This window comes from Ursus maritimus, unplaced genomic scaffold, assembly GCF_017311325.1.
Source record: "Ursus maritimus isolate PB19 unplaced genomic scaffold, ASM1731132v1 scaffold_5, whole genome shotgun sequence".
NCBI classification, from domain to species: domain Eukaryota; kingdom Metazoa; phylum Chordata; class Mammalia; order Carnivora; family Ursidae; genus Ursus; species Ursus maritimus.
The window spans coordinates 14,683,040-14,692,511 of NW_024426663.1; the positions used below are offsets into that span (position 1 = coordinate 14,683,040).

A 9,472-nucleotide genomic window follows, 5' to 3' on the forward strand; every position below is an offset into this window, starting at 1 on the left:
GGCAATACGCGGATTCCTCATTCAGAAGCATAACATATATCAGATATATAATTTATTTTGAAACTTTGAAAAGTCATCAGTTTTAATTACTTCAGGTGAAGGACAAAATGTGGGGGAAAAAAGATGCAGTGAAACAGAAACAGAGAAATTTCTCGTGCATGCAGACACCGCTTTTATTTTTATTGTATATGGCCTACCAGGTATTGAATATGGACCTGTACATTGCCACTGTACATTCATATATTCACAAACTCATGAGTCTTTTACTCTCCTAGGAGACATTTTGTTGGAGTGTATCTGCTTTCTTCCCTAACGTCTGCTCTCCACTTGTCTTTTTGTCTCCCTGTAGCCCAATAGTGGGATTCGAAAGCATGCTATCAGTTTGATTCTTCTAGCAAGAGGGAAGGAGCAGCAGCTGCTTCAGTTCCTGGAAACTCTTTCCAGAAGCCAGGAACTCTGGGAAATTTTCCAGACTAATGGAGAGCGTGGGCTAAAACTGCCCCTACCTAATCCCATATGTAGGAGTCAGGATGGCCTGAAAGACAAGGCATAAGAAGGAATACCTTCCTCCCCTGACCTGCCCCTCCCCCACCTCCATCTCTTGGCTGGTAGGCTACATAGTATTCTTGGCTTCAGCATCCCATAAATCACTTAAGAGAGAAGAAGGTAAATTGTGATGGGCAATTTTGTTCTTTATTCGGCAGTGGCAGCAGTAAGCAAAAACTGAACATACCGCAATAGGCACTTAGAACACAGTGCCATAGAAATGTTTGTTCAATAAAATGTTATCATGCATTCTTCAGAAGCACCCTTTAAAAAGCTGCGATATGCCATTGAGTGGATACAGCTTAATTTACCTAACCATTCTGCTTTCAGTTGTTTCCATTTTTCAATGTCGCGAAGAACTTTAACGTACATATACATACTGTTCTTTCTAGTTTGTATGTACTTTATGGTGCATTTACGTGATTTTATTAGCTGCAGCCTGTACCTTTGGGAGTTATCGAAAGCACTGAGTGTCTTGGCACTTACTTCGGAGCAGCATGGCTAACTGCCACTTCGCCGCTGAATGGAAAGGGCATGTTTTTCTTCATGCCCTCCTTTCATATCCTACTCAAGGCAACAGAGGTGACCTAGAAGACAGTATAATTCCCTTAAACTAAATATATTCTGCTACATTTGGGGCAGAGACTCCTATTACCAGACACCAGAAGCCTCTGAGAGACAACTTTATGATTCGTGTAAACCTTCCCTGTTTCAAAAAAGCATGCTGGATGGGAGCACAGTGCGTTTCCTGAAGCTTAATGATCATCTAAGGTTAATGCCGGCCTTCAGCCGTCTCATGATTAACGTTTCCAATCAGGTCATTAATCTGCAGGAAATGCTTAGTATTTCGATTGCTGTTTGCTTAACGAAGAGGTGAATTTAGTGAAGGATGATTACTTGAATCTGAACAAAGAAAAGACTGTTTTTCTAACATGCACAGTGGCACCCCCTAGTGAGCACACTTGTTAAATGTAAAAAAGTTAATTTAGATTTTGGAAATGAAAGGTTTTCTATAGATCTTTCATAGGTTTTTATAGATCTGCCATGGCAAGAGAAAGTATCTTTTTGTAAATAAATAAATAAATAAACCGATATATTTTTGGAATGTGAAAAAAACCGAGATAGACCCAGTAGACAACTTTCTTTAGAAATATTTAAAATCTCATTTTGCAGTAACATTGTAAAATTTAACATTGTAACATTGAAAACTTTTATTATAATAAGAAAACTATTTTTCTGTTTTTGCAGGTCAGAAGGGGTTCTTTGTTTGAAATCATTTCTTTTCCAGCAAAGACTGCTTTAACTAGCATAATGTATGCCTCATATGCAGCACTAATTTATTTGGTAAGTTAAGAAAATTATTAGAATGTGGGTATAAATATACTTATTTCATGTAATGTTAAAGATATATTATAAATTCATAAGCCAAGGCACTGTTCTTTTGTTGTACAAAATAATTTTACATTGAAAATTTACTTTTCTAAAAAAAAAATTATTTTCTGAGGTGAAGTCAATCCATTTCTAAGGCAAGTCAATCCACCAAAAACAAATTTACTTGAATAAAATTATTTTTATAAAGGTTATTACTATTTGGTCAAAACATTTTGGTTTTACTTTCACTTAGCCATGGTGGTTTTGTTTCAGCCATTGTGCCATGGTTGGCTAACACTCAGTATTTCCATCATTTAAGTCTATGATATTGGGGAACACAAGTATTAGTGTATTTTGAATTACAAGTGCTGTAATTCAAAAATGTTCATTAAAAAGTGTGACAAAAGGAGCGCCTGGGTGGCTCAGTTGGTTAAGCATCCAACTCTTAATTTCAGCTCAGGTCATGATCTCAGGGTTGTGAAACTGAGCCCCGCATCAGGCTCTGCACTGAGCGTGGAGTCTGCTTGGGATTCTCTCTTTCTCACTCTCCCTCTGCCCCTCCCCCACCTTTCACAGGCCTGCTTTCTCTCTCTCAGAATTAAAATAAAATAAAAACAAAATGTAACAAATATATAAAGGATTTTTATAAATTATAAGGGGTTATTTTCTTTTAATCCATTGCCATTTATACTTACCTCTAAATATTTTTTAAAAGTATAATACAGAGAGAAAAGTATGCAGCTTGATGGATTATCACAAAATCTATTTATCTACCACACACATCACGAAACAAAATGTAACCATCATTCTAGAAGCCTCTTTCTTGCTTTCCTCACAATCATGAACATCTTCTATAAAGGGTGACCACTATTTTGACTTCTAATACCATAGACAGTTTTCTTTAAATTGTGTATAAATGAAATAATATACTATATATTCTTTTATATTTGTCTTTTTTGCTCAATTATCATTATGAGATTCATTCATTGCCTACAGCAATAATTTGTTGGTTTTCATTGTTGTGTAGTATTTCATTGATTGAATACATATATATTCAATATATATTCTCTCTATATAAGTCAGTGTCCACACTATGGTTGAAGCTTTATATTATTTACAGTTTGGGCAGTTGTGTATATGGTTTCTATGAATATTTTTGTACATGTGTTTTAGTAAAATTTCTGGACCACACAATATGCATATGTTCATCTCTAGTAGATACTGCCCAACAGCTGCTATTGTCAGTCTTTTCCATTTTAGCCACTCCTGTGAGTATGTAGTAGTATCACATTGTGCTTTAATTTACATTTCCTTGATTATTAATCAGACTGAGTTCCTTTTTATGCATTAAGTGCATATTGGGATCTTTTTTGGTGAATTTCTGTTAAAGTCTCTTCTGTTTTTCTATCTTTTTTATTGATTTGTACTTTAAAATATACTCTAAATATAAACCCTCTTTTGGTTATTTCTTTTATTCTGTGACTTCCTTTCACCCTTTTAGCAGGGTCTTTAAAATAGAAGTTTTTAATTTTAATGTAGTCCAATGTTTAATCTTTTCTTTATGTTAAGTGCTTTTTATGTCTTAATTAGGGCAGCTTGACCTATATCCAAGGTCATGAAACTGTTTCCCCTGATATATTCTAGGGGTTATTATTTTACCTTTCACTTTTAGATTTACCAATTCCATCTGGAATTGGTATGAGGTAAGGGACAAATTTTTCCTCTATGGGTATCCAGTGGATCCAACTTAATTTATTGGGGAGAAAAAACTTTTCCTTTTGCCCCAGAACATTTCTTTTGTCATAAATCAAGTGTCTTTATATATGTAGGTCTATTTATATATTCTCTGTTCTATTCAGTTAATCTCTTTTTCTATTTTTACACTGATTCAACATTGTATTATTTATAAGAGCTTTGTAAGTCTTGATAACTAGTAAAATAAGTCCTCCCTTCAATCCAGGAGCATAGTATATCCTTCTATTTATTTAGGTCTTCTTTAATTTTTCTTCATAATTCTTATGGCTTTTTTGTTAGAGGTCTTACACATTCTTGTTAATTTTTTTATCATATTGAGACACACAATAATAAAGATTAAGTTTTCCCATCATCTATAGATTGATTGCAGTCCCAATTAAAATATGAGCAGGTGTGTAAGTTGACTAGTTTATTTTAGAATTTACAGGGAAATGAAAAAGGTCAAGAATAGCCAAGACATCCCTGAAAAAAAAGTAAAGGAATTTACTTTTATAAACACATCCATAGTTTTTTAAAAGAGCCAAACTTATAAATATTTTGCAAGTGTTAAAAATTTTTGAGAAGTGCTCAGTATCTTAAATGTGACTCATTCAAAAATGCCATCCAACTGAGCTAGGGTACAAATATGCTGCAAAGAATGGGTGGGATGAAATAACTGTGGCGAAACTAAAACAAATTAGGCTAAAACCAAAATTAAACTCTAACTTCTTGAAGGCTTTTGAAATCATCCCACATGACTTGTCATTCTATAAACTTTCTAAATAGGTATTAGAAACAATTTTTTGGTGACCTGATAATTGGTCACATATGCACCCAAGATCTAGGAGAGGTCAGAGCTGGAATTATGAGTTTGAAAGCAAATAATTATATGTTGGAAGTTAATATCCTGTGAGTGGAAGCATTGTGGAAAGAGTGAAAAGTCTGGAAGTGAAAAGAGTGGAAAATCAACAGAAATGTAAAAAACAGCAACATTTAGGGTGAGCTAAGAAGAAATCCATGAAGGAGACAAAGAAGCAAGAATCAGAAAAGTAGGAAGAGAACCAGGAGAGAAAGTGTCAAGGAAATAGAGTCTCAGGAAGTTGTGAGCAGTGAAGTGTCATTTACCAGCAGAAAAAGTCAAGTAAAATAAAGATTTGAAACGTGTTCATTAGATCTAGTAGTAAAGCTGTTGGAATCAACCATCTTGTAACTATTTCAGTGTGATAGAATGAGGAAGACAGAAATGAGAAGGTTTCAGTGAAGAGGAGATGATAAAATCAAAGCCATGAATATAGACCCCGGTTTGATCAAGAAAAGCAAGCATATATAGCAGTCAAGAGAGAAACAGGGTGCCAGGGATTTTTATTTTAAGATGGAAGATACTTGAGCACATTAGAAGTTTCAGGGCAAGAGGCAGTCAAGAAGGAGAGGCTGAAAGGCAGGGAATAATTGGTAGAGACGAGGTAAGGTATAGATTAAAAATAAACATGGAGTTACTGACCTCAATCAAGAGGCTTCATTTTCTGTGACTGGGGTAGAAGTGGTTAGAATGGGCACAGATAAAATTTTGTAGGTGAGGGAAGAAGAAATATATCACATAGGACAGTTTTTAGGGGGCGGGGATGGGAGAAGGAGAAAGTGCGTGTGCACGAGCGTCTTTCTGCTAATCAGTTGAGTAATAAGATCCAGGTTTTACAGCGTGAGGGGCAGAGGGAGAGGGAGAGAGAGAATCTTAATCAGGCTCCATGCCCAGCATGGATCCCACCATGGGGGGCTCCATCTCACGACCCTGGGATCATGACCTAAGCCAAAATCAAGAGTTGGATGCTTAATGGATTGAGCCACCCAGGCACCCCCCACATCTTTTTTCACAGCATGGCATGCATACAAAATGGTCCTACCAGGGGATAAATGGATGAAGCTGTTTGCAGCTGGAAGTGGTGGTTCTCAAGGTTTATAGCTCTAGGTTGGGATATACTTGGATGGCAGTGCCTTAATGGATGAAGACATTTAAATATCTCAGTTCATCAGAAGTCTAGAGTTCGGTGGTTCCCAGGCTTATACAGTGGAGCTACAATGTCATGAATGCAGGGCCTGTCCATCTTTCTCCTGCGCTATCTTGTTTATTGTTTCTGGTTCTTAGGTTTGCTGCCTCTCGCTCAGGTATCCTGTCGATATCAGTGTCCAAAGCAGGGAGGAGGGGATAGTTAGGAGCAAAAGACAAAGAGTCTTTCTTTTTATATAGGTGAAAAACTTTCAAAAATCCCTTCTGACCTCCTCCTCAGCAGATATATTTTATTTTGTTGGCTAAAACAGGGTCACATGACCACATGCTAACTGCAGGGAAGTGAAGGAAAACATCTGGTATTCCCTCATTCTATAGCGGGGTACAGGCTGAGAAAGGAGGAGGCAGGAGATCAGGAAGAAATTGAGGTTGGTCAGTCAAGGCCCTCAGTCATTTCTCTATTACCCTCTTTAGGAAAACCTTCTAAGAATTTATAGCCTATTATGTGAGCTTTAGGCATCGCTTTGGTAAGATAAGCTAGTTTAGGTCTTCTCATATTTTATGGATTTTATTATTCTTGTTGCCTTAAATACTTGGCATCATCGTCATCTTCATCATTACAGTTCTTTGTGATTCCCACTTTTCAAAGCTCTATTTCTCTGTGTGTTTTGACATTCAAGGTACCGAATGGCATTTTTTCTGAGGGAAAATGGATCATGTGTTTGCTTAGAAATCATTGATCTACTAGCTTACTAAATTCTAACTAATATGTTTAGCCCTTTCAATTGTACACATGGGTATAAGCAAAAGGTGGGGGGAGAAAGTAAAAACAAAAAACCTACTTTGAGATAGTAACACATTTGGGGACAAATTCCATCTCCCAAAAAATGTTTCATTTAATTCAAGAGAAGAAAGGGGTCTCATTTAATTAAATCAGAGAGGAAAGATGTAAAACATTTAATCAATTGGGGGGGAAAGAGGTAAAGTATGTCTTTATTGAAGCATACTATGCTTTAATTTTCTTTCTAGATTATGCTATGATATATTTAGAACAAGGAATCAATCTCCTGATGTTTATCATGTGCCAGGAAAGGAAGTGCTTCTTTATTAGAATAAGGAGATTAATGACTTTATGTTACACATTTTATTGGACTTATTACTGGATGTTCAGTAGCTTAAAAAGAAACTTTACTTTTCAAAAATTTCTTTATTATTAGACAGTCTGTGTTAATGCTGTGCTGGAGAAGGTAAAGAAAATTTTCCAAGAAGAAGAATCCATAAGGCAAAACAAAGAAGAGAGTGAAAATCTTAGAAAAGCCTTTTCTGAGCCTGTGCTTTCCGAGCCTACGTTTCCTGAAGGTGAAATCAAAGCAAAACCTTATAGGTCATTACCGGAGAAACCAGACAATATTTCCGATCGCCCCAAACTTCCTGCTAATAAGTTGAGTAATAAGATCCAGGTTTTACATTCTGTGTTTGACCAATCAGCTGAAATGAATGAATGAGCAAACTGGAACGTAAATATCACTGAGTGGAGCCTGAGAGTTATTATCTATTCATATTTCATCTAACAAAACCAGGAAACTAGTTTTCGTATATTGACTGCTCTGCTTTAAAAAAGGGGTGGGGAACTACTAAAATGTCATTCTCAAGTATTTATATGGTAGAGAAAATAAAATGAATCTTGATGTAGAAGCATGACTATGATATTTTTTAATGGACAAGAAAGTGCACCCTTCGGAGGGTTAGACTTTATGCTATCGTTTATAACATGGCTATATTTATAATATATTTATGTTTTTGTTAAAGACCTGTTTCAAGTATCTTTCCAATTACAGCTGGCCCTGGAACATGGGTTTGAACTGTACAGATCGACTTACATGCAGATCTTTTTTGATAAATACATGATAGCACTGGAAATGTATATTTTCTTCCTTATGATTTTTTAAACATTTTCTCTAGCTTACCTTAAGAATACATGATGTAATAATACAACACTCAAAATATGTGTTAATCAACTGTGTATGCAATCAGTCAGGCTTCCAGTCAACAATAGACTATTAGTAAAGTTTTTGGGGAGTCCGAAGTTGTATGTGGATTTTCAACTGTGTGTGGGGTTGGCAGCCCACCCCCCCTGCAATGTTCAAGGGTCAGCTGTCCTCAGCTGGAGGGAAAACACCCTCCATATCAAAATACTACAAATCTTTTTCGGAGATAATAAAAGGATATTTATTTTCTATCTACAGGCTGCATAGTTTGAATCTGCCTATTATCGAGCCTTTTTTTTTAAACTCATCTGTAAAGTTATGAAGGACTTGTAATTCACAGATGTAATAAATTTATAAAACAAAATATTAATTACAAATCTTATAGAAGATTTCTTTATGTGAGGATAGGCTATGACATGACATTTTTTATTTCCGGATTTGGAGGAACACATTTAGAACCAGAAATCAAGTCCATATTACTCATTGTTGCCCCTGGGTCCTGAGAGAAAATGCTTCTGGTACTGGCCCTGCAAGAGAGGGCCACTTTTCCGCCTGCAGAAGGTACTTTGGTTTCTTCCACGTGTCTTAAATTCTGGACACGTGTTAAGACCTGACTGGTCATTGGAGGATTAGCACCTGATATAATAGGCTAGGATGTACCCATCGAGTGATGGCACATTTCCTGTACCTGGGAAATAGCCGCTGCCATAAAAGTATTATAAAAAGCCCAACCCTGACTTTTCAGGAGTCTGAGAAATGAGTAACCAGTGCGGTATCACCTCATGTTACCCATATTCCATCAGAAAAGGAAATGCAATAATATGTAGCAAAGGGCTCTGTAATCAGACCCTTAATGATAGGTACTTAATTCACTTAGTATTTTTGCAATAACCAAGGGAAAGAGTCCAGGTGGCTCCCCTAGAATGTTCAGTATTAGGTTTGGGGCTTTAATTCAATCCTAGGCCACTAAGAAGATTACTGTGCTTAGAGACAAGGTTCCAATTTTGACAAACAGTTTTTCGCACTCTGAATTCGTAATGTGATCATCGTGGTTCTGATTCTAGTTATGCTTGTATTCTACTGCCTGCTGCCGAGTTTCAGATGAGAAGCACCCAGAGCGTTACAGTACGGTGTGGGCACCAGGCAACCAACCAGAACAGTGCTGGCCATAAATAACGGGCCTGTGACCGCAGGGTGGGCCAATTTAACATCGACCCTGCCTGTGAACTCAGCAGAAAGAACTCTGAGGAACAACACCCTCTATCTCATCTCTGGAACAGTTACAGGAAACACTTAGTTCTACATACATCACAACATTCTCAAAAACAGAACAAAACAAAACCAAACCTTTATTTGAAAATTTCACGTAGGACATTCAAAGTACTTTGGCTCACTGAGTAAGAGACTTCACATCTCTCACGGCTGGGCAGCAGCTGTGTGTGCCTTCCTTGCTTGGAGAGGGTTTGCTTTGACCAGACAGAAACTGTGCCAAGATTTATTTGGTTTCAATGCACAGTACATGAGGATTAAGAAGTGCACTTGTGGTGAGCACTGGGTGTTGTATGGAAATGTTGAATAAGTTTCTTATTTTTAAATGAAGCACTGTAAATTGATCCCATTTTGGAGGCATTGTTTTAAGTGTAAAAAGTCTGCCATATATTTGGAAAAATTGAATAGTTGAGATATAAGCATTTCAGTGTATTTAAATTTTACCTAAAAAAAGTAAGAATAACAACCAAATGGCAGGGGGCAGGGGGTGGAGAGTGTGTCGAAGTATCAGTGAAACAAGAATACAAGAATAGAAGAATGGAAGAATGCTGATAATTGT

At 36.6% G+C, this 9,472-nt stretch overlaps 1 protein-coding gene across 4 annotated transcripts in view; it reads left to right on the plus strand.

Moving 5' to 3' along the window:
* SPATA9 (spermatogenesis associated 9) overlaps positions 1–7,701 on the plus strand; it is a 64,071-nt gene extending 56,370 nt beyond the window's left edge. For all 4 annotated transcript variants that reach the window (XM_040622074.1, XM_040622076.1, XM_040622073.1 and 1 more), the window contains 2 exons: positions 1,795–1,890; positions 6,874–7,701. In XM_040622074.1, coding sequence (XP_040478008.1) covers positions 1,795–1,890; positions 6,874–7,161 — 384 coding nt within the window. In that variant the 3' untranslated portion in view covers positions 7,162–7,701. The remainder of the gene's footprint in view (positions 1–1,794; positions 1,891–6,873) is intronic.
* The last annotated feature ends 1,771 nt before the right edge of the window (positions 7,702–9,472 follow it).